At 34.4% G+C, this 26337-nt stretch overlaps 1 protein-coding gene across 2 annotated transcripts; it reads left to right on the top strand.

Annotated features, from left to right (window-relative positions):
* Positions 1-796: 796 nt before the first annotated feature.
* Positions 797-20565, top strand: lrguk (leucine-rich repeats and guanylate kinase domain containing). 2 transcript variants are annotated; one of them, XM_034025179.3, is made up of 20 exons: positions 798-1161; positions 2210-2311; positions 2481-2562; positions 2681-2781; positions 3885-3966; positions 5794-5918; positions 7905-8048; positions 8468-8548; positions 8716-8802; positions 9123-9229; positions 10040-10159; positions 12066-12162; positions 12585-12698; positions 14563-14764; positions 15673-15789; positions 16528-16694; positions 17926-18014; positions 19062-19196; positions 19903-20078; positions 20252-20565. In XM_034025179.3, exons 1-20 carry the CDS (start codon positions 982-984, stop codon positions 20437-20439), a joined length of 2496 nt encoding a protein of 831 aa, XP_033881070.3. In that variant the 5' UTR covers positions 798-981; the 3' UTR covers positions 20440-20565. The 2 variants fall into 2 exon arrangements, with proteins under 2 accessions (XP_058883293.1, XP_033881070.3); XM_059027310.1 differs by lacking the exon at positions 19903-20078 and having other exon boundaries at positions 797-1161; positions 20252-20394.
* Positions 20566-26337: the final 5772 nt, after the last annotated feature.

Genomic DNA, 26337 nt, shown 5'->3' on the forward strand with positions numbered 1-26337 from the left:
CAGGATAGTGTTCAGGGGCACCTTCTCACAGCAAGGTTACTATTAAACACAACAACCATACAACAACAAATAGCAAAGGTTAAAAAAACAACCACATAGAGGATTTAAACATTCTTAAAAGGTTGAAAATTGAATTTTGTGACCTAAAGGAGTTCTAAACAAGAATTTTGAAAACATTTTCTCATCCCTTACTGGTACTAGCAATGTTATCACTGGTTCTAATTTTCATGTTCTGATGTAACTTCGTGAGTACTGTGTTTTTTTTTTTGGTTAAGATATTTTCGTGTAAGCTCAGAAGCGGCTCTTCAGCTGCCATAAATATATCCAACATGCAGTAATAGACCAAAGTGTCATTTTCTTTTTTTAATTTTTTTTTTTAGCAGTGACACGAGTGTCATCAGTGGTTTGCCTGCAATACACCGCTGTGCACTTAGTTGATCTAGCCAACATTGTATGCCAACTTAACAATACGAGTCACTCCGAATAACCGCAAATATGAAGGATTGAATTGACGTCTGTTTAAAACAAAAAACATAAATACATACAAATTATTTACAATGGCATGAAAATCCTCAAGATGACTAAACTTAAGTACTGTACAGCAGTAATTATCTGTATACTATTATTAGACCATTTATTGCATTGTTATTTCTAGACTGCTGCAGTACTTTATTTTATGACGTTTTAACTGTACCTACCTAACGCAGATTATTATGGGGATCAACTGTCTTTTGACGGCGTACCAAAATAAAATTAAACAATCCCAGAATGCACCGCGTTAGCATACAATTCCCAAGCAACTTCGATTAACAGTTTCTAGGCAACCATACAGTAAACACTGTGTACTGTGACTTTTGCCGGAGAACTGTATAGTAATATATTGTATGTAATTCTATTTATTTCTGAGTGCTGTAGCGTTCCTGTGGATACAGTTAAAAGTAATAAGAAACAAAAACAAAAACAAAAACAAAAAAAAACGTTATGGCAGCCATTATCTCGCCTGTTCATTTTAACCTGGAGGAAACCACAGGGAGAATATCCCCTTTCGGTACTACCTTTGGAACACCATGTGTGCCAGAGAATGAGTTACCTGAGAGTCCCGAGAGAGGCAGCGAGACGTCCGAATACTCAGGCTCTGAGGAGGAAGAAGTCTTGGTGGAGGTAATGAAAAGAAAAAAAAAAACTGTGATATGTTGGTTTCATTATACAGTTATTAGCAAGCAGATATACATTAGCAAGAAGCAAGTGAGATAATTGTATGATATAAAAACCAGCAAAGTTTTAAAGATAACATGCAAGCATATTGTTTGTGTTTTGATAGAATATCGACCCTTACCTAGGGCGAAACTGCATTTTTGACTATTTTCAGACTAAGTGAAAAAATGAATGCCAAAAGGGAATACCATGCTAAAACCAAGGACGAGCCCAAATCTCTGATCATCAGGGAGATATAAAAAGGCTGATACACTTTCGTTTGTTTTTTTTTTTGTTTTTTTTTGCATTAATTTTGAAACACCCGTGTAGAGCAAAAAAGCCGAAAGTGGTACTTCCTATATCTTTACCAGCATGGCAGCCTCAATCAGGATCAGGAGCATTCTGTTACTTGTTATACACACTTTGCAATAAATAATTGTTATATATATATATATATATATAGATATATAGATATATATATAGATATATATATATATATATATATATATATATATATATATATATATATATATATATATATAGATGCGTTTACTTTAAATGCTAACATTACAAAGATGTCCTAAGCAGAGGGATGCGGCAGCAAGGTTGTTTTCCGTTGCATAGAAAAAGAATACATTGTGATCAATAACTTCAAGAAATAGTCTCTTTAAAAAAAAAATAGTAATACTAATAACATTCCAGTTTCGCCCTTTTGGCAGCACTAATTAAGACGAAATAAAACTGAAGACAAATGCAAAAAGGGCAAAATGGTAGCATTTTAGCAGTTTTGCCCTTTATCAGATGACGGAAGATATGTCAATAATTTTAGTATATGTTAAACATAAAGTTAGTTTCAGTCAGTTTATAAAATTAAATTTAATAAACCACTTTTTGATCTTAGTAGGACTCATCTAAGTTGATGACAATCCCATTGATTTAACTCAGTGATGGCATCCCAGGTTGAATCTGCTAATTATGATGGGGTCAAAATACTTTTTTTTTTTTTTTTTTTAAGGAGGAAGAACTTTTAAAAGAGAAGACAGTTTGTGATGGCCTATCCAACCTGGGGCATTCTGCTACTGGGCTTGAACAGGCCTATCTTCATCTGTCATTACCAGTAAGTCACCACTCTATACCAGTTTGGAAGTTAGCTTGGTAAAATTAAGTATAATTTGTACTTCCCTTTTTACAGTATATTATATGCAATCCTATTTTGTTTAAATATATTTATGTAGAATTGTTTCCATATGTCTTATATACACGTTAACATTTTTCTTTTTCTACAGAGGCTTGGCTTAGTTGACATATCTATTCTGTGTGAATATGTCCATCTTCAGAAACTGGAACTTCCATATAATAAGATTAAAGGTATTCAGATTTGCTCATGTGTTGTCAAAGAATATCTATTAATTGATGCAGTATGTACATTTTACACTCATGTACCTGTTGTTTTCTTGCTGGTTGGTAAATCTATTATATTTTTCAGATTTGTCCTGTGTGAGCCACATGCCATATCTTGTTGAACTCGATGCATCTCACAATGAACTTACTGAATTTTTTGGATTCAAAGCACCCAAAAATCTCAAGGTTAGTTCCAGGGTGGATGCATTTTAAATACCAGAGTGTACCTTTTTTTTTTTTTACCAGTATTGAAAAATAAATAAATAAATATAAAAGGCTAACTGGCCTCATAGGGTGCAACGTCTTGTTTTTCTGTAGACTGTATTCCACTACTTCAATTATAAGAATATAAACATGAACAGTAACACAATCAGTTAATAACGTGCTAATTTATATAATTTATATTTATGTTTAAAATAGTCACAACTAAAAATTGCACTAAAACAACATTTTGTTGGACTTTGTATAGGCTTCTTAACAGTTCATATACAGTTTAAAAAAAAGAGATAAACGACAAAGAAAAACGACAAAAAAATTCTATAATTTTTAATTGTTCTATTGAAAGATATAAATTGAAGTAGAGATTCAGCTTTATAATAAAACAACAATTATTACATAACATGCATAAAATTCAAAATAATGTGCAAAAACTAATTTCATACTTTGACAAAAGTATTTGGGCAATCAGCATATTTCGTATGATGAAACCCATTCGTTGCTAATTACTGACAATTGTCATGATTGAAAACCAACACCTGATGGTAATTATACAATAAATAAATACATAATCATAAGTGCTTAAAAAGTTTTATTAACCCCCAACTTGTGCGCTAACAAATTTCAATGAAATAATCAACGTCTCCATGTACAGTTCCTCAAACGCAAGTCATGTTTTTTCTTTGTAACAAAATGTGTGTGTGTGTGTCTGTGCAGGGCAGGGGGTTGTTTGGGTGGTAGGGGGCAGGTTACAACGTGCTAACCTACATACACATCAAATCAGACGAAATAATCAGATATGCGTGACACTCGTTTAACTGTCACTGAAGTCACAATTTCATAGGGTTGGATATGCGAGTGCTGACTGTATATATATATATATATATATATATATATATATATATATATATATTACAGTGTATATATACAGTGTATATATATATATAGATATATATGGATAGTTTTACTGTACAGTAGTACATTCCATTTTAACCTTACTGTATCATAGAAGTGTTTGTGTATGCTTTTAAGCATGTTGCTTTTAATTTAAAATTCTGGTATCTTGTTTTCAGGAAGTAAATTTTTCCTACAACCATATGACTGAAATGAAAGACCTATCCGCTTACCAGTCTCTGAGCAAATTGATCCTGGATGGTATCCTTTTAGAGAGAGAGAGAGAGAGAGAGAGAGTGTGAGTTTTATTAACCTGTACTGAGATTTAGCCAAGACATCGGAGATAACACCCTGATCTTCTCTGAAAGAGTGCCAACATGATATCTTGGTTTAATGTATCATACCAAATACAGGATCATGGTTGGAAACCATGGTTTTTAAATGAGTTCAGGGACCAAAATAAAATACAAAAATACAGTATACACAGAGCATTTTTACATTACATGCACAAAAGTGTTTGAAATGTTTGTTTTTTTTCATCCAGTTTTATTTAAAGCCCATAACAGCACTTACAAAATTAATTGATCATTTACCATTAAAAAGCACCATTAGTGGATGTGAAATGCAGTTTATTTTCCTCATGGGAGACAACACTCTGTTAGAATAGTGGTGAGGCATTTTTACAGAGGGATGCATTAAAAAGTATTATGAGTGTATTGTAGAATTACAATAAATATTCATGGGTTTTATTAATGTAAGAAGGGACCTGCATTTAGGGTTAAAACAAGTATTTAAATACTGTGTTTTTTTTTGTTTTTTTGTAGGTAAGAGACATTTTTAGCACAGGTATTGGAAGTGTTCTCTGTTAAAATACAAACTTGCCACTGGGCTTCCTGCAATTTGTTAGATGGACTTAGACAATTGTATTGGATACACCATAGAATTCAATGACTTTGGTTTAGAGGATAGCTGTCGCTTCAAGGCAGTTCAGTTATAAATAATTCACAATCTGCAGTCTTTGAAAAGTCACCTGTAACAAACCAGCCTAAGCTTGTATGAATTAATGACAGATTCCTCAGCTTACCTTTTAAATGAATTTGACATATTTGACAATTAAGGTTAATATGCTGTAGCTGATTGACTTTATTACAAAACTTAGTTCTAAGTAATTGTTTATGCCAGTTTAGTCAGTTTGTATTCTGTGAAACCATCCAGTATGCAAAGGTGCTGTAGTTTAGGACAAAACAATGGCAAGATAAGAAACAGAACCTGTGTTAAAACATACCGAACAAGCTGTTAGAGTGCAGTACAATAGATCAATCAAACACTTTGTGTATTTCTCATCCGCATCTGGCATGTTGCTGCTTCAAATTACATTTTCACATTTTTCATAAAGTTCGCAGAAGATCTTACAACGATACTGACTCTTGAACATCAGCTGCTATAAAACCGTGCATTTCATTGCAATAAGAAACACAGAATGTTTGCAAGGTGAAAGAAAAAAAAATATGAAAATGGAAGGCTCTAGTTAGTTCTTTACTGTGAATTAAAAATCTGAAGACTGACTGAATTTAGTGTATATTGTGTTGATAGTGCTGACAGGTAGCCATTTTGTCAGTCTATTTGAGTGACAGTTCTCCAATTTACTTGAAAAACTACTGACTGACTGGCCTTACTTGGGACCCTGCAGACGTAATAAAAGGCAGCTTAAGTTTCCATCATCAATCATATTTGTATTCCCTTTTCAAACAATATAAATTATTCTAATTTATGGATGATGGAGTGTGAAAACTTTGACTTTCAGTTTGGTATATTCAGACTCAAAATGATTGATTTACTAACACTTTAAATATGTATTCTGTTCTAAAACCAAGTACCTTCTCTGTAGCCAGAAGTTGCACTCTTCTCCATTGCTGTCAGTCCATCATCTTTCATTTGCACAAACTTAAGTATGAAAGAGTTAAACCAATAATAGGTTGCTGGGCTGTCATAACTTGTCTTAACACTTTCTCTAGTGGGTCATGATAAGTACTATCTAGGTCACTCATAACTTACAATTATTTTCTTTACACTGCTCTTCACTGACAGACAATGACATCAGTAAAATTCAAGGCTTGGAGAATTGCAACAGCATAACCTGCCTCAGTCTAGCAAATAACAGGATCTCAGATATTAGTGGACTAAAGAACCTGCCTATTAAAAAGCTTTGTCTGGTAAGTGAAATTCTTCAGTTACTCTTCCAGTATGATTTGGTCTTTCAATTAAATAACATACCATACTGTCACTCTCTTGCTCAGAAGAGTTATAAATATTCTTTCCTTTTGGTAATGCTTTGTTTTATGAAGTGGATTTCATAAAGAAGTATTGCAAGTGTCAAGGTGGAATCCAGAAAATAAAAAAATGTAATCAAGGCTTTATAAAATGAAAGGTTCTGTTAATCATTGTTTTAACAGCAGCTTTCCAGAGCTATCTGCTTGCCAGGTTGGAAATTATAGATTGCTGATAATGATTATGAAATAAGGTTTACTTTTTTATTTTGTAAAAGTAAATCCCCACTAACCAAGCTATTTCAAACTGTGTACTCTGCATAGCTGTGTAGTTAGTATGTTAAAAAAATGAATGGAACCCTTCATGTTGGCCAGTACTGCAATATTGGGGTCATGCAGGGGTGAAATTCTGCCAGTACTCATCAGTACTCTGTACCAGGACTTATTTTGATGCTGGTACACAGTTGTTTTTTTAATACCATTTTTTTTATAACATAATCCCTTTTTTAGGATATCTTGAAACAAAACTCCCTCTCTACAGCAGTTACTGTATAGTGTAATATTTCTTAATGCTTGTCATTAAGGTTTAACTTAAGTGTTATATTACGGTACAAAGCTTTAAGTATTTTAGCTTTTTAGTTTATGGTGAATTGGTTATAATTGATCAGTTATTTTTTAAGGTTTATTTTGTATTTATAAATGTATCGTTTATCAGTATGTATACATTTTTGTTGAGAATTTCACACCTCGGGTCATGTGACTTTTTAGTGTCAAGATTATAAAAACGTTGAGATCTTGGCTTCATACTGTACTGTATTCTCTAGTATTGCACTAGAAAAATGTACCTTTACATAGTTACTGCCACCACAGTGCAGTGTTAAAGCCTCTTATATCCCAGAAACCATCTGAGTTAGTAGCTACATATTTTCAGGGTTATGTAAACCCTGGCCTGTATGTATACAGGTAGTTCTCAGTGATGTCCAGTTCAAATGAACCATTCTGCTGCCACAGTTTTAACTCCTGGCTATAATATCAATAAAACCATATGGTTTGAATGTCTTCACAGTTCATACACAGCTGTATTCTATGATTCTCTCAAGTTAAAATACATGTTGTGTCCTGTAAAAATTAAGTTACACTGACACATTGTTTTATCCTTTGCACATACTGTATCAATTATCTTTTTTCACATATCTATTTTGCTTCACGTTTAAAACCATTTACACTGATATGCCATTCCCCTTTACATTTTGCCCAGTAATTGTTTTTTATATGCAGAAAATATATCTCTAAAATTTAACGTCCCATTTTTTGTATCCAGTTTAGTTTGCTATTCAATGTGACAACCAGATGCAACACATATGTATTCTAAAGAACACTTTTGTTAACAATACTATTATATATACGGACATATGGCATACCAGCATGGATCCAACAACTCACAATTTTAATTACATTTTTGTTGTCCTTTACCTCAGCATTTATTCTAAATCAGCTGTTAAAAATATTCTGTTATCAATCACCTACAGTGGATGCTGCTGGGTAAGGGTGAACCTGGAGTACTTTCATGCTTTCTCGCAGCAAGCCCCTGTCATTGTCCACTCTTGGGCCGTCAGTGAGCCACTGGCTCCAGAGCTTTGAGGGCTGACTGGTCACAGGCCCCCTGCTGTATGCAGCCAAGAACCCGAGTGTGCTCCTGCTGAAGCTTCAGCACAGGTGACAGGCTGACTGGCAGGCACTGAGATTAAAATTCATAACTTTGTAACAGAGGGGGGCAAAGTACAAGTAAATAGTTTTGTAGAATAACTGTGCTGGAATAATTTCAGCACCTAACCTTCATCTATCAAGGCACATGTTAGAAGTCATGGAGATTTATATACGCTCATTATGGTTTCTGTTTTCATGCATTGACTGTTTAATTTTAATTCCTAGCGGGGCAACCAGGTCCAAAAAATATCAAACTTAGAGAACCTTCAAACTTTGCAGACCTTGGACTTGTCCTCTAATAAAATCCAGAGTCTGTGCGGGCTGGAAAATCACAAGCTGCTTGAAACCATTGATCTTGAGGACAATCAAGTAAGGTCTACCCATTTACATTTTTTTTTTAATGTTCTGCCAAGCATGCATCTGTGACAGAGACCAAATGAACTTGAATGCTGTTGCTAAGCAACCCAGGCAGAATATATGTACTTGCTCTGTAAAAATAAAAAAATATGTACCATATAAACTTCCATTAAGGAAATAATTGATGCTATGTTATTCAGGCAAACAAAGTTATCAACAATAATTAAAGTGTTTTATTTTCAGTATAGCACAAAATGTAATAACCAGTAGTTCATTTTATAGCACAAAACATACTGACCGTAGGTATAACATAGAAAAACGACTACATAGTATAAATATTTTAGCACTTTTGGGGGTTCAGTTTATTTTAGGACACCTGTCTAAACTGAAATGTTTAATTGGTTTTGTTTTAATAACTTTAAACTAAATAGATCCAAGAGATAAATGAAGCCACACACATTCAGGAACTACCTCTGCTTCGAGTACTAAATCTGCTGAGGAACCCTGTTCGGGTAAGAGAGTCCAAATCAATTTGACCAAATTTGATATCTTTGTGTGCTTGTGTGAAAATATCATCTATAACTAAAACTAAAGACACTTCTTAGTCTGGTTGTAAACCTCAGACTTTTTTTTGTTTTTTGTTTTTGCTATAAACAATACTATTTAATCTTAATTCTAGGAGCAGCCTGATTATCGTCTCTCTGTCCTGTTTGTTCTTCAAAGACTGACTGTCTTGGATCTACAGCCTGTGAAAGCTGAAGAAAAGGTATACAGTTGACATATTTCCAACAAAAAATTATCTTCAAAAACTACCGTATAATACAATTCAATGTCAACTCAAGATTGTGTGTGTGTAAGTGTGGTTACTTGCATGCATTCTATAAAGTTTAGGTTTTGATTTATCTGTGGCAGAGAAATAGATAAGCTGTATCAAGATTGTATATAATAACAAAAATGAAGAAGACATCAGAGAAATTGTTTGAGATAGCAGGAATATTGCTTAAAATCTTGTTAATTTTTCCTAAAACAAACTAATTTGCATTGTTTATTTGTTTTCAATACAATATTTCTTACCTGTCCTTTTAGGTGGCAGCAGTGAATAAATATGACCCACCTCCTGAAGTAATTGCTGCCCAAGATCACATGACACATGTTGTATATAATCTAAGGCAACCACAGATAATCTATCACAGGTAAATTTGAAAACCTCATTGCGAATGTTAGTTTAACTATAGGTGGCAATCAGGTACTGGTACTTGTATGCCTAATCCTGGGATTTTATACACTGAACGCCAGTAACTATATTGTACAGTGATCTAGCTAAAGAAGGAAATTAATTCAAAATGTCTTTGGATAAACTGTTATACTGTATATATTTAACAAACGTATTTTTTGATGGAGATACTTAAAAGTGATTTATTTGTATCATCATAGTACTGTTTCTTAGGAGGCTGGCTGTAACCAGGACAACAGATAAGTAAAGCAAGTTAAAACAAATGCACATCTGATTAATTACTGTACTTCATACAGAAAGTATAATATATCTAACTGAAAACTGCAGTCATAATTAATGTAGGTAGTGAATTTAGTGCTCACGGTAGACTGAAGTTCGGTAACATAAAATCAAAAAAAGGATTTTTTTTTGTTTGGCCAACCACAGTGGGCAGACTGCCCTACTTCTTCATGCAGATTGGCTAGTGCCAGTGTGCATCAGTCCCAAGCTTTGTAAACTAATGTGACTGCTGCCAGAGAATAATTCACTCTACTCTCCCACGGTTAACACCCCCTTTAGAAGGACAGATTGGCAACAATTTAGTGCATTTAAAATTGAATTGCATTTGAAACGTATTAGTTCAATACACCCTGACTCATAATCAACAGCAATCAGCATAAAATGATTATGTGTGACTTTCAGATGGCTTTTAGCTAAGGATAGTTACTTCTACTTTTAGTGATGTCAGTCTATTAGAGTTTAAACAGAATTTAAAACTTTTTTTCCATAGCACCTTACCCAGCCTGGATGCCCCTTATCCTATGCTGGCTCTGACAGGCCCCCAGGCTTGTGGAAAACGGGAACTTGCTCACAGACTGTGCCGGGAATTCAGTAACTTTTTTGCATATGGGTAAGTCAAGGCATCTGTCGTCGCTTTAAACTGCTATAAAGCAGCAATGATTGATGCATTAAATTAACTTGAAAAAGAGCAGATACCCACAGTACATAAAACTGATTGCTGAAAGCAGGTACATATCCCCCAAAAAGATGCCATGCCTTTGGTCCTTTGATTCTTTGATTGTACACACTATACTTGCCCAGGTGCTGGAGATTGTCATCATCAATATTATCATGTTTTACGGCAGTAATAGAGTAGAATTTGAACATGATGTAGAATACTGGTTGGACAACCTACTGTTTTGGGTGTTTTGTTGACCAGTTCACACATCCACACATTATTTCTGTAAGCCACACATCTGAATGTTTGAAATAAAAACACCTTTACTTATAATGCAAATACATAAACATATACACATACATATACATGTTGTCCTTAAACATTGTTAAAGCCTCTTGTCAATGTTGTTTTTAAAAACATTATTAGTTGTTAAATACCTGTATCTAAAATAGCAAGTTTATTAGCAAAATCCAAGAATTCAACATCATCTAACAGAGCTGTTACATATATGGGTCTTGCGGCTAGCTCAAGTTGTTCAATCGTTGTTTAATAGATCGTTAAACGGGAGCCTAACACACAATTTTCTTGTTCATTAACAGCCGTTAAACTGAAAGATTATTAGAAAATTGCATTATTTCATAAATACTGCATTTCTTTCTTTGACTTGGTAAGTTTTGACATTTCATGTAATCTTCTGATCTTCTGTGATCATTAGTTCCAGTTTCAATGGTGTAATGACAAACAGCTAACACTATCTGATAACCCCAATGTCCTTGTTGTATTACTAAAGCCATAATTTGACATTATGTTTAATGATGGAAACGTTCCAGTATGTAATAAAATATTGCTTTAAATCTCAATAATTCAAACCATATGCTGCAGCAAGTCGATTAACCAGGTATTGGGTGTACTAAACCCATTTTCAGGTTTTCCTGGAAAAATAATATCCCTTAAAAGAACACTTTTCATTGAGCCAGTTACAACCCTTTTGAGAGACTGGAATTCAAACCATATTCAACTCCCTTCCCAAACTAGTTGTCTCACAGGTTCACAACAGTACGAATAACTTGTGTAAGAAGCCTATTTTCTTCGCTTAGATAAAAAATCTGTATATTTACAGTTTTTTTAGAAATGGTCACTTAATATCACATGGCAATGGGTACATTTCACAGAAACCTGTGAAATACAGCCTTATGTATGATGTTTATTATTTATTATAACTGCCTCATCACTAAATAGTATTCAAGGATTGTTTTGTAGGGTGTAATTGATTACTAGTAACCCATAAAAGATCAATTATGTAGATCAAGGTGTTTTCTCAATCTTTCACCTCAGAAATATATTATTGTACACTCTTAATTTTTTTTTTTAAATCAGCATTTTAAATTACATATTGCTAGAAATGTTGATGACTCTTATAAGATTTGTTTACAAAGGTTCCACCACTTTACCATAAATAAATAATCATTCAGCACATAGGAAATTTTCATAGACAATGTACACACGTCTCAACTTTTATCATGGTATATAAAACACCTTGATCGAAACCACTATGGGTTGCAGCTGTGAACATGTACAACATGGTAAATAAATATTTACACCTGTACATGGACTATAGATAGATTCGTTTTGTTCACATATTTATAGATGTAAAAAGGTGGACATCCCCATAAATAACCTTTTTTCCTGTGCGCTTTGACATTATGCTTTGCAGAAATGTCTGGATCTCATCATCACTTCCCGCAGGCATACTTTGGAAGGAATGGTCCTGGAAAGAAAGGATTTACAAAGATCTATGTGTGTCATATTTGTAAGGCATGTGATTTTTCTGCTTAGATGTATTGTATTATTTCTTTAGTGCCTGCCACACCACAAGGAGTCCATATTTCGGCGAGGTGGATGGAAGTGATTATCACTTTGTCTCTGAGGAGGCATTTGAGGACATGATACATATGGTAGGATTTCAGTGCTGCTTTTTCTTTTTTTTATTGATTTTTGGTGAATTTAGTAGTCATGGATGTCTACCATTCTACCAGACCTTGCCAGTGCATGGACTTGTGTTCAAACAAATAAACTGTTCGCTGTATTATTGTAATGTAGATATTACAATATAAAACTGTATTGATTTAAAATTAATTTACAATTAAGTAATTAGAAATAACTGACCCAAAAATGAATACAAAATATGTTTTTATATTGCATTTTTAATTGTTTCTTTTTTATTTTTGTTTCTATTCAATATATGTTTTTTTATCATAAAAAAAAAACATGTTAAGCAGCTTTAACCAACATTTATATAAAGGCTAATGTCTGTAGCCATTTTGAAACACAAGCAGTTTTGTATTTTTTTATTTTATTTTTGTCTTTACTTTCCAAGGGAAAGTTTATTCAGACCATGAAATATGGTGGTCATTACTATGGACTGACCAGGGATGCTATTGAAGTTGTCGCAGGGGAGGGACTGGCATGCTGTGTTCATATGGAGCTAGAGGTAAGAAATCAAAGGGTTTGAAATGTAATAGTTTAGTTTAGTATAGTCAAGTATATTATATGTATTTATTTATTGTATTTATTCTATTTATTTGACAGGGACATTGTACAATTTTAAACATAAATGAACATATCATAATGATGCATTGTACCCTAAAGCTAATTTTCATGGGTAGTCCCTGGGCAGGTGAGAAGAAAGATAAGCAAATCAACAATCAATTACAGAATAAACAACAATACAACCCTTCCAATCAATGAGTACATGTTTGCACAATCAACAATCAATTACAGAATAAAACAACAATGCAACCCTCCCAATCAATGAGTACATGTTTGCACAATCAACAATATTATTATTTGTTTATTTAGCAGACGCCTTTATCCAAGGCGACTTACAGAGACTAGGGTGTGTGAACTATGCATCAGCTGCAGAGTCACTTACAACTACATCTCACCCGAAAGACGGAGCACAAGGAGGTTAAGTGACTTGCTCAGGGTCACACAATGAGTTAGTGGCTGAGGTGGGATTTGAACCGGGAACCTCATGGTTACAAGCCCCTTTTCTTTAACCAATGGACCACACAGCCTCCTAGAGAGTGGATTGGCTGAACAAGAGATTTCCCTGTTTGTGACCAAGTGGTTATACAGTACGCTAAATGCGATAGAATCATAGGGTGCAAATATAATTTAGCAGCATTCGTTGATAAATTACTTCTAATATGATTATTATTATTTATTTCTTAGCAGATGCCCTTATCCAGGGCGACTTACAATTGTTACAAGATATCACATTATTTTTACATACAATTACATTATTTATTTATTTTTTTACATATAATGACCCATTTATACAGTTGGGTTTTTACTGGAGCAATCTAGGTAAAGTACCTTGCTCAAGGGTACAGCAGCAGTGTCCCTCACTGGGGATTGAACCCACAACCCTCCGGTCAAGAGTCCAGAGCCCTAACCACTACTCCACACTGCTGCCCATATAATGAATAAGGTGAAACGGAATCAGCAAGTCAATCAGGACATCAAGCGAGCGCTGTTGTTTTATTGATCACTGATAAAAGACCGCTAAAATGGTTACCGTATTCCTTTTGAATTTAGGACGTACCATTTAAAACCATATTTTTCTTATAACAATAGCTCTGTGTAACGATGCTTAATACAGGTTTGAGTCCATTGCTGGGTAAGAGAATTGTGGTCGCTGGTCGCGTTAGACAGGTGGTCGCTTAATACAGTTATACACTAATATACCTAAAATTATACAGATTGTATTTTGTCATTTTTATCATTTTTTTAATCTGCTTTTTAAAAGCAAATTGAGAATCTGTTATTATTCCTAGTGTATTGCCAGTATAGGGTACATTTTTACTGTATGGTACACATTCTGTCTATACAATTGCAGTGGTTGAGTTGAGGTAGACAGAGAAACAAGAACCACAAAGTCTTGTTTATAACAATTTAAATGTATGACAAAATACTCCTAAAAGATGAGCAAGAAAAATAAAACTGTCAAAGAGACTGATAGTCAGGCTTGTTCTTTGTATGAAGGATATTTATGGACCTGTTGAAGGTTTTACAGGGCTGTGTGCTGCCTTTCTACAACTCAACAAAACACTACCACTTTTGGATGTCACATATTTATCCTTTTTCCCCACTGTGGTATCTCATTCGGTAAAATGCTTGTTTTTATGAGATTGACAACTTAACCACATTGGTGGGCTTGAAAGCCATTGATTTGAATGCTTGCAAGGTTTTCTATTCATGTGTTAACAATCAAAATCAGTGTGAATGAGTCTTTGCAAACATTTATGCTATCTCTGGTGTTGTAATGTAATATAGTTTGATTTTTGCCACAGGGTGTGCGCAGTTTAAAAAACACCTGCTTTGAGCCACGCTACATCCTGCTTATCCCCATGGATAAAGAGGAGTATGCCAGGCGCCTGAGAATGAGAGGGCTCTACAGCAAGTCACAAATTGAGATGGCTGTTTCCAGAGTTGACACCTACATTAAAATGAACAGGGATTTCCCAGGATTCTTTGATACTGTTATTCCCTGTGGTAAGCAAGCCTTAACCTTTACTGAATACCTGTATTACTACAGTAAGCAGTACAGATTGATACTAATAATAATAATAATAATAGTACTTATTATTATTATTATTATTATTATTATTATTATTATTATTATTATTATTTTTAATACAGCGCATTTCACAATAAAAATTGTCACAAAGCGCTTCACATGAATAAAAACATTGACAAATATTAATAAGAGAAAACAAGAAAAGCAATAAAAACAAAAGAAAAAACACATAGAACAGTAAAATAAGACAAAGAATAAAGGAACTTAATTTTAGCATAAAAACGCTACATTATAAAGATCATTCCAGAGTTTTGGGTCCCTATAACTGAATGCTCTGAGTTGGCGTCTAGGAATATATGGTATTAAAAGATCATTTAAATACGATGGTGCAAGGCCATTTAATGCTTTATAAGTTAAAAGCAACATCTTCAAATCTATCCTGAATGGGACCGGAAGCCAGTGCAGAGATGATGTACTGTTGTGAGAAATCTGTTTATATTTTCATTCCTTAAAATGTAATGATTCTAGATCAACATGTGTTATACTAACGTTCTATATATGTTTACAGCTAAATGTACAGGAATTATTAAAAAATATAGATATATAAGTAATGTTGACTGGTCACAATAGTATAAAAAGATTTTAAGATAACGTTTCAGTTATCCACAACTTCAAAAACACTCAATCATGGGTAAAAAAAAGGTCAAGTCGACAAAGCGCAAATGTTTTATATATGTTTTACCATTTGAACCTTTAACCACTTAAGGAGAGTAAATACTATTTAAGAGATATTGTATATCACCTATTGAAGGACACTAAGGACATTATTACATGATTTGATATAATATTAAATTAAAATTCTCCATTTGCCTTGTACATGTAGATGATCTTCAAGATGCATACATAAAGCTGAATCAGTTAGTGAGAGAGTACTTGGGTCTGGGAGAACAGGAAAGGTTTGAAAATGCAGGAGCCACAGCAGGAGACGAAACATACACAGGTGAGTGCAATCAAACTGTCACTAGAATGGATTGGCCTTGACTTTGTCTGATCAAAAACAATCATCACTTGTAACTCGGAGCAGTAAATCAGATTAACAGATGCCTCACTGAGCTAGCCTTGAGCAGTTTAGTTTATGTCTACGCTCATCATGTGATTATACAAACACCAAAAAACTGGAAGCAATTTAATATACAATTTCATATACAGTATAGCCTTAGCTTGAGAGATCCACTGTGCTGCCTTATTCAGTGAATATTTAATTCCTGTCTGGAGGTTCAAGGTTAGTATAGTCTGGATGAAATGTAGACATGGTAGCTATTTCCTCTGCACCCCAAATTGTGTATAATATGTAGAATTCTTGCAAGCACCTAATCATAAACATTAAAGGCACTTTTTCCCATAAATACTGCACTTCTAATGTAAGCATCATATACAGTATACTGTATATAGCTTTTGTATTTTTCCTTGATGCTCAAAACCAACTTATATTTTGTTTTGTATTTTAAAAACATACTAATTTATTTCAAACTTTCCTGGTAGATTTTTGATTAACATTTCATGCAGTTCAATACTGTATTCATACTACCTAAATAATGTGTGATAACTGTGTCTGAACATTTTAAGTGTTTTTAAGTTATTCAAAAGATACAGCATTCTATGTGTGATGCAAACATGGAATACATGTAAAACTGTATATTCCAATTAACATTGTGTGATTTTGTTCTTCTTTTGCAAGATTCTGCCAGAGAATCTCCTGTTACAGATAGAGACAGATCCTCACCGAGTGGCGTGAATGTCAGCAAACTTGCTCAGTCTACTGGGGCTAAGGATCTCTTTGACTCCGCCAACAGGAACTATTCGGCCAGGATACAGGCTGCGCTTTTAGCACCAAAGAGTCCAGTGGTAGGAATACTGCTGTCACTGTTAACACATTGGTATTTACTAATGTGAATGCTGCTTATTAAGGCGCATGCTATGGAAATCATTAGCATATTAAGACGTGCCTTATCACAGAAGATAAGGAACGTCTTAATGAAGAACCTTTAGTAAATGAGGCCCTTTATCTGTTAGTTTTCCTTTATTCTGTTACGTTTAAAGTCTAGACGTTCAATGTAGTATAGTTTCAAATGCAGTGGTCTCTCCAGATTATAACAGCGTTTTTACACTTAAATGCAATTAGCACTTATTCTCTGTTACCTGTTTAGTAGCATTAACATTTACAAATTTTAAACACTTACTATTTACACACATACTCAATAAGGCCTTTTTATAGCCCACAGCAGGCTTGAAAAATCTGAAAACATTTGTATGCATGTCTATAGCTTGTTTCTGTGCCATTGTTCTGTAAATTAAACATGGCGAAGCAACCTGACTTTAACATTGGTTCTATGTTAAAAACGGCGTAGCTTTGAGTTGAGGTCTGAAGATGTCCTCCAGGAATAACACAGTTGATTTGTCATGGTCCTTTCCTAATAAAGCTTTCAAAATGGCAGATCCCCAGTTTGGAAAATAAAATCTAATTTACACATGGGGTGTTTTATTTCACATTTAATGAACATTGTTTTTAAGCTTTAATTTGAACTTAAACTATGTTGATTGATCTCAAGGTCAAACACTACAATTTTAATTGGAAGAAGGCTAGAGCTATTTTAAAACTTGAATACCCTTGTAATTATTATCTGTATTAAGTACTAGGGCTCAAAAAGTGGTCTGTAGGTTTGAAGTTGTCTTTCTGATTTGTTTTTGTAATTGTATACTAGTTTTATTTTTACATTATTAGACATTCATTACTTTTTTTCTCATTATTACAGATTTATCCAGAACAAACTATTGCTGATTAATCCTGCATAATGTGTGACGATTACATTAACAGTTATTAAAAAGAATACATTCTGTAATCTGTCGGAATGAAATGCTATAAAAACAGTTAAACATTTAAATCTATCATGCAGCATTCAAAATGTATTGTGAACACTGCATAGTTCATAACACATGAGATACATAATTTCCCACTGGTGGCATCAACAAATAAAGGCCTTTTTTTGTGAATTCTTACTGATCATTATTAGCTGTCTGGGTTGGATTATTGTGGTTTTGGGGCTGATTAAGTATTGGTTTGCGTATTTTAATACAGGAACAGGCTTCAATTCAGAGAAGACAACAAGCAGCAAGGGAAGCTCTACAGGGGAAGAGCCCCAGTGCATATACCCGCCTGTTTAAAAGGTAAACCCATTTTTATCTATATTGTATTACATGCCAATTGATGCTTGACAGTATTTGTCAGAAACTAGTTATCCAGCTTGATTTACAGTTTTGTTTTGTAGTTTTTTATCACATCACTGTTTATTACTCTATATGTGGGCAACTTTACAAAACAGCCCCAGGGGACAGTTATGTTTAGCGTGATGTATAAATCATGCCAAGAGACAGGTCAAAACACCTTAGAGGGATATCCTGAATTTGAGCCAATGAAAATGCTGATGTATAAAGACCCAGGGCTGGCTGGCTCCAGGGGGGCACTGACTAGAAAAGTCAAAACACATGGCTGTGTAAAATAAACCTTCACTAAATGTATTTTAAGATTGACCCAGTTGTTGGGAAATTCATGTTTTTAAATATGGCTTTGAAAAGCTGAAGTTTTGTAGTTATGGGGATAGCATTAGGAGGCAGTAATTATTTGCAAAGAAAATAAGCAGTTGCTGTTTGCCAATGGTATGACCCATCTCCACATCAAGAATAAAGTTAAAAGCCCAGACTAACCAGTCTGCAAGGTTTTAGTGCCAGGTCTGTGGTTTGTTGAGGGTGTCAATGAGATGGTAACCAATACAAAATAGTGCACAGTCCCAACCTCAATCAACAGATTTGTCTTAAAACACAAGAAATTTCATTAAAAATATTTATTTCTTAGCAGACACCCTTATCCAGGGCAACTTACAATTATTACATACAATTACATTATTTTTTACACATTATTTTTACATACAATTACCCATTTATACAGTTGGGTTTTTTACTGGAGCCTTACTCAAGGGTACAGCAGCACCCACCCACTACCCTCCTGTCAAGAGTCCAGAGCCCTAACCACTACTCGACACTGCTGCCCCTATAGTGAATGATAAAGTATCTGTCACCATTGACAATATATGATTAGCAAACCAGTAAGAGTTAACCTTGTTAAACTGTACATGTTTATAACTTAAGGGTTTTAGAACACCATGAACTGTATTAGTAGTTGTTATTTTTTGTGTGTTGTTTTCCTGTATCGATTAGGGGTCCACTCACTGCTCCTGCATCGTTGGGTCCTCGCCAGCATCTTCTAGACCCAGCTTCTTACTCCTCGATGCTTCCAAGCGGCAGCAATGTTACACATGATCGGAGCTTCTCTCCTGGCAGTCCTGACAGCAGGTTAGTCTCCATCGGAGTAGAGCAGCTGAATATGATTGTGCTCTGACAATAGAAACGTTATATGCATTTACAAGAGATACAGAAATGCAAAGTCTTTTTCAGTTGCTTTGAGTTAGTACCAGGTATGTTTATGCTTTCTATAGTTGTGGCCATTCTATGACATTTTAATACCAACATGGGGCAGTTTTCTACTGGCACTCAAACCATATGCTATTTATTGATCTATTTCAACAGAATAAAAGAGTGTTACCAAGCTAGTAACCCTTGTACAAGTATACTTTTCACTGAGGATAAGAGCTATTAGAGTATACTAGTAAACTAATAACTTGGATGGTGTCTCTATAGATATCTGTTAACACAGATACACCTGAAATAAGATTTTGAAAAAAAGGTAAACTGATACACCTACTACTATTTAGTCCGACTGTTCTTCTATCTGAAATTAACTTATAGTTATTCATTTCACAGGTTTAGTTTTATAACTTTTCAAATCTATTACTCGATTGTGCTAAATTTAGAAATACTAACAGAAAAGTAATAGATTCAATGACAAGCTTTTCTACATTGAACAAGACCTCTAGTCAAAATGCTTGTCTTTGGATGTATTATGTTTCTAAATGTAACTTTGAATCTGATACGGCTTCTTGACAAGTGATTGCAAATTCGTTTAGCAGTTTCTATTTTTATTTTGTTTCTCCACCCTCAGTTCAGTGGAATCTCATGCCAGTTCAGGCATGTCAATGCTGTCATCAGCGGGTGCCTTTTCTTCAGCAACAAGTTCTGGTGCTAACACTCCAACTAATGGTCTGGTTATTGGAGCAGAACCTGCAGTGGAGCCCCTGGATATATCAGGACTGGGACATGAACTAGACAGTCTGAAAGGTTTGTAGGACTTTTAGTGCAAGCTTATGAAAATCTCAATAGAGTAGTAAACCTTCAGGTTTAAATTGTTTAGATTATGGCCAAACGTAAGGAGAGAGAGAGAGAGAGAGAGAGAGAGTAATCACAGATGTTCAGGTTTATCAAGTTTAATGATTGTTTTTTTACCCACACAGATTACATTAATTCCAGTAACACACCAGACACTCCAAGACCAGCTTCCCAAGGAGAACTGCTAGATGTGAAATCAGCACTATCTAACCCAACCTCTCCTGGAGTGGCTCGCTCCCGGACACGACCTGGCACCAACACTAAACCTGTCCTCCCGCCAATCCCATCTGGGCGAAAAGTGTCAGAACACTAAATACATGTGCTGTAAAGTAACAATACAACCCAATTCCTAATAGTCATCACAAGATTAAGAAAATAATAAGCATAAGCGTTTGCTGTATTTATTTTTAAGTGATAAAAAATATGTATATTTACACTATTCTTTCAGAAGTGGGAATTTTCACTGGGAACTACATATTGCACAGCAATGGGTACATTTCACGGAAATCGTGAAATCTGTAAAAAAAAAAATATATAAATAAAAAAAAAATAATACAGCTGAATCATGTAGTAATTAGATTCTTTCAAATAAGGCCTGAGATGGAGACCCTTTTAAAACATAGTAAATATTTTATTTATTTGTTTTAGTTCTGTAGAATATTTTTTTATGGAATTAACTAAACATCATAATTGTATTTCTGTATTTAGTCATTTAATTAAATAATTTAGTAATCAAATTTAGCTTCATATAAACTCAACTTTTCATAATGTTGAACCTCAGATGTCTATTTGAAAAAATATACAATATTTGTTATGGGAAATTTAACACTGTATATTTATATATTCATGACTGTACATTATACTTTCATTGGGACTCAGAAACCTGTTATCCTGTGTTATAGTTTCAATAAACAAACATAACAAAGGATCCCAATCGCAGCACACGTAAAAGAAAAGCTTGGTTTACAAGGTAAATACTGACTGGATTTAAGCAACAGGAGCTTTGGCCCAGTCTTCCGCCACATACCTGTGAATCACACCAGACACACTTACAAAAATCACAGAATCAACATTATAAACATCAGAAAAACACATACAATAAACATAAATGTAGCTCTTTAGAAAGGGTCTGCCCTACAGGCACCATGTTGCATTACCTATCTGAATAAACTTAAAAAATCATAACATACTATGGGCTACTGTGAAACAAAAATAAATACATTCTCCATCCTTCTTACTTTCTGATAAAAATTTGAATATAACAATTGGTCCCTGTGTCAAAGATGATAGTGAAAGAATATATAGAGATATCCCAGAAGGTAGAAACCTACAAATAACAACTAATTTAAAATAACATTGTATATGCAGGTACTATTGACAATTACTGACACTGAAAGGGGCTGAGATTTAACTAGAAATAGAAATCCCTTTCAAATAATGTGAGGTCATTATTATACAAAAGATGGTACTGATTTTTGGTTCAGCCTTTTGTTAAAATCCTTCATTAGTGCATCTCTGCACATTATACTTATTAGACTACAATGGTGAGACAAGCCATCATCCCTTATGTTATTCTGTCAATATAAATTGATAAAAATGAAACCATTCAAGTAAATCAGCTGCACTCACATTCATTTGACACAGCTATTACAAACTACTTTTAGAAAACTTTTTTTTAAAGAAAACATCACTGCAACATGAAGGGAAAAAACACAATGTTACACTTAAGAAACCAACAGCCTCCCTCTTAATTTTCATATATATATACAGATAGATTTAATCACCATTAATCCTTTCACCCTATTTTATAATTTACCACAATATAGCTTTTCTACACAGTCTTGGTCAGTTACTGTTAACATCCTGAAGGCATACATAGTTCAGACTTTTTTTTCCATCAAATTATCAGGTAAAATCAAGACCTTGTTGACCATCCTTTACAGAATCTTGCTTGCATAGTCAAATCTATTCATGTTTATGTATCTAACCAAGTGAGAAAATGATCACTGTTTAGGGAACCAAAACCTCATCAGTATATAGGTTCTCAAAGTGAAAAACAAGTATCTATTTCAGTTTCTAATATTCACTCATAAAAGGCTTTACCAGTAAGAGTTAGTTCATTTTGTACCAGTAAATCTTAACATTTCAACATTTCAAGCATAATTCAATCCAGTATAAAACGTCTTCAAAAACACATACATACAAAAGGTTATCTAGCTTTACCTGCTAGATCACTGAACTTGCCATCTGCTACACACCCTCAGGACAATCTGCCTTGTCACTACTGTATTAAATATTACTCCTAAAATAGTATCCCTCTAATCAAGTAAAAGAACATAATGAACCTCAATTAGAATACACTACATATCCTAAGAAACAAAAATATATATTCATAGGGGATTTCCATAGTGAGTTGTTTTCTCTATATTAAATATTTTCACCTATTTGTAACCTATTAAAAAAAAATAATCTTATCTTTCTACTTTTCCCAATACATAATCTAAAATTAAATGTACTGTCCTTTACTTAGTAAAGGATGTAATTCCTAAAAATAAAACATACAGCCTGCCGTTCCCACCCCCTCATATAATTATGTCTTGGGCAATTAAGTCATGTATTATTTACACCTCATTAAAAGGATCCATTTCTTGATTAAAAATGGACTAACTCTACACCATCTTTAAAAATGCTCAATGTCTAACTGCCTTCACATAGGGGATCAATTTAAATTAGAAAAAAAAACAAAACATTGAGAAAGTGTCCAGCAAAATTCAATGTCAAAGTCATGTTTCAATACTGATTCAAAATGAAACATTTAAAATGAACTTTTCTATGGATCCAACATAGAAACCCTTCCCAGCATCATTCCACTGTATTTTTATTTTATTTAGTGACGGTTTTAAGGGGGTCTATAAATCACTCCTGCAGAAAAACAAAAACAAAAACATATATCACTTATATAGAGTTAAAGTGTGTCTGCATTAAGGTCCACCACTGTTTAGATCATTAAAATAGACTCTGTAATTCCTATCCAATTTCTAGCTTAGAACTGGTATTATATTTCCTAGCACAACACAGATCTTCAAAAACAAAACTGTGTGGTGCATATGTATTATGTACTGGAACTTAACTGAACTGAATTTACATTTTGCCAATGCTCAAGTATACAATATCACAGCTTGAAATTGTCCTGAACAACATGACTAGGTAGCCCATTCCATACCTTCTCTGTTTGAAGAAGTGTTCCTTCTCTCTGTCCTAAGTCTTTCTCCACTAAAATTCTAACTATGTCCTCTGGTCCTGGATGCTGTCCTGTGTTTAAAGTATTGGTTTGGGTTAACAATGTCAATTCCATTTAAGACCAAACCCCCCCCGCCCCACCATTCTTTTTTTCTTCCAGGCTCAATAGAGTCAGTTCTTTCAGCCTGTCTTTACAGCTCAGTCCTTTAAGTCCTAGGATTAGTCTGGTTGCTCTTCTTTGGGTTCTCTCCAGGACCACAATGTCCCTTTAGTGATGTGGTACCAAAACTGGACATGGTACTCAAAGTGAGAACGCACCAGTGTGTTACACAACCTTATTATAAACTCCTTGGATTTGTACTCTACACTGTTTGGCTATATGTTTGCCTATTACAACACCAAAGTCTTTCTTTTGGTGTGCCTGTTCTAGTTCTGTTCTCCTATTCTTATATTTTTGTAACACTTTACGTTTGTTGGCATTTAATTTAATGTGCCATGTTTCTGCCCAGTTCCGTATACTGTACACGTTTTTTGGATTTCCTGGGTGGCTGCAGGTGTGTTGGCCAGTCCCCAAACTTTGTGTTGTCTGCAAATTTGACAAGTTTGCTAATTACCCCCTGATCTTGGTTGTTGATGTAGAAAAGAAACATCAGTGGTCCAGGGTCAGAGACCTGCAACACCCCACTGAGTACACTGTCCCAGTTACAGGGTTCCCCTCTTAGAAGTACTCTGGGCTTCCTGTGTTTTAACCACTTTTGTATCGACTTGCATGTAGTACCTTGTATTCCCACGGATTGCAGCTGGAGGATAAGCCTTTCATGTGGCACCTTGTCAAAGGCTGCTTGGAAGTGCAAGTATATCATGTCATAGGCTATTTTTGTGTTCATTGTTACAGTGACTTTTTTGAAGAAGTCTAAGAGGTTTGCCAGGCAGGAGCACCCTTTCCTGAATCCAGATTGACTGTCTCCTATGATGCCCTTGCAGTGTATATAGACTCCTCTAGTTTCCCTCTTACAATTGATTCCACGATTTTACATGTTATGGCAGTGAGGCTGATGGGTCTGTAGCTTCTTGGTTCAACCTTATCTCCCTTTTTAATATGGGTATTTAATTCGCAACACGCTGGTCAGCTGAGACATCCCCGATCATGATTGATTTGTGAAAAATCTTTTGGCAGTGGCTTGGCGATGACCTCTCTTGTTTCTTTAAGCACTCTTATGCTATTCGGACCAGGGGATTTGTTACTTTTAATAGTTGTTTATAAGTTTCATTAAACGTACCGATAGAATTTCTGTTAGGTTTGTGTTGCTAACATTGAATTACCCTTAATTGAAACTACCCATGTCTGAACACTGAAACTACCCATGTCTGAACAATGAAACTACCCATAATTCTACACAACATTTAGCAAGATTCAGTCCACTTGTAAGTAGCTCACTTAAAATACTTTGAGTGAAAGAAAGACATTAGCCCATATAGACCCATCCTATAGTAATAGCCTGTTATTACATCTCTTTGCTATTATTAACATGTTTTTGGCTTTTCAAACATGTTTTTTTTTGGATATGCACATTGAGAAATGAAAAATGTCAGTCTGGATTTAAAATATATATTTTTAGTTTTCTACTGAAATAAGCTCACCTGGAGTAAGAATAGTTGATGAATGTTGTTACTTGGTATTCTCTACGGCACTCATCCATATTTAAATTAGCTGGCCCTGCAACTATACTGTATAACGTTAATAAATAACGTATGTACAAGTTAACATTGAAGTCATGCTGCCTGCCTTTATTACAGTATTCATAATTATGAGATACTGGGGTTTTATTTTTCACTATTCAATTAAAAAATATATAATTTGAAAGAGGGGTTGTATTTGATCATGCTCTCAATGAATAAATCAGAAGTTTCACATTTTAGTTATTCATGTTTTAAATACTCCCTTTACAGGAACATCATAAGTTTTTGATAGCTATACACCTCATTAGTAAAGGCAATTCAGAATTTTGTATTTTTCTACTGTGATGCTGTTTTTGTTTTGTTCGTGTGTATTACTTTTTGGTTTAGGTCTGAGGCTATTTGTAAAGTCCAGGTTTTCAAAAGCTTCCAGTGCTGTCCAGGAGGAGGTCATCACTTTTTACAACTGAAGGTCCTGACTCTAAAAAAAAAAAACACTTGACACAGTTCAGTTCCATCACTTCCTTCTGCTCAATGTGTCCAGCAGTTGGGAAATCTTATTAAATAGTAACAAAATGTTTTCAGATTACAGTGCTCCAACAAGAGCAGCTATTGCGTCACCAGCAGAATGTCTATCATACTATGTTTAAAATTATGTGGGGCAGCAGTGTGGAGTAGTGGTTAGGGCTCTGGACTCTTGACCGGAGGGTCGTGGGTTCAATCTCAGTTGGTGGACACTGCTGCTGTACCCTTGAGCAAGGTACTTTACCTAGATTGCTCCAGTAAAATCCCAACTGTATAAATGGGTAATTGTATGTAAAAAATAATGTGTAAAAAATAATGCAATTGTATGTAAAAATAATGTGATATCTTGTAACAATTGTAAGTCGCTCTGGATAAGGGTGACTGCTAAGAAATTAATAATACTTAACACATGTGGGTAATGCTGAGTAGAGGGGTGACATCTGGTTGAACTTTTTAAACAGATGAAAAGTATATACAGTAGTTTATCTCTGACAGTATAACAGGCTTATGAAATTGAAGAGGATCTCTGCTTGGTTAGAGCTATGTGGAACAGCTGAGAACCCTGTGCTGGTTTGGCCTGTAATCCCACCCCCTGTCTTGCATTATAAGGCATGATATCATCAATACATACTTCTCAGTAAAGTAGTGTAACACAGACAGGGAAGTACACAACAGGGTCTAAAAATGTAAAACACAAATGGATTATTTTTAATGTGTAGCCAGACTATGCCAAAAACAAAATATAGAATAATGTATCTGGTTCTTTTTT

Source organism: Acipenser ruthenus, chromosome 7, assembly GCF_902713425.1.
Source record: "Acipenser ruthenus chromosome 7, fAciRut3.2 maternal haplotype, whole genome shotgun sequence".
Taxonomy (NCBI): Eukaryota; Metazoa; Chordata; class Actinopteri; order Acipenseriformes; family Acipenseridae; genus Acipenser; species Acipenser ruthenus.

Excerpts from the sequence above, each read along its gene's own strand:
- lrguk (XM_034025179.3), top strand. The coding sequence starts at position 982 with ATGGCAGCCATTATCTCGCCTGTTCATTTTAACCTGGAGGAAACCACA. Across the intron at positions 8,549-8,715 it reads TGCTGAGGAACCCTGTTCGG|GAGCAGCCTGATTATCGTCT; the intron begins GTAAGAGAGTCC and ends TCTTAATTCTAG. Across the intron at positions 15,790-16,527 it reads AGGAGACGAAACATACACAG|ATTCTGCCAGAGAATCTCCT; the intron begins GTGAGTGCAATC and ends TTCTTTTGCAAG.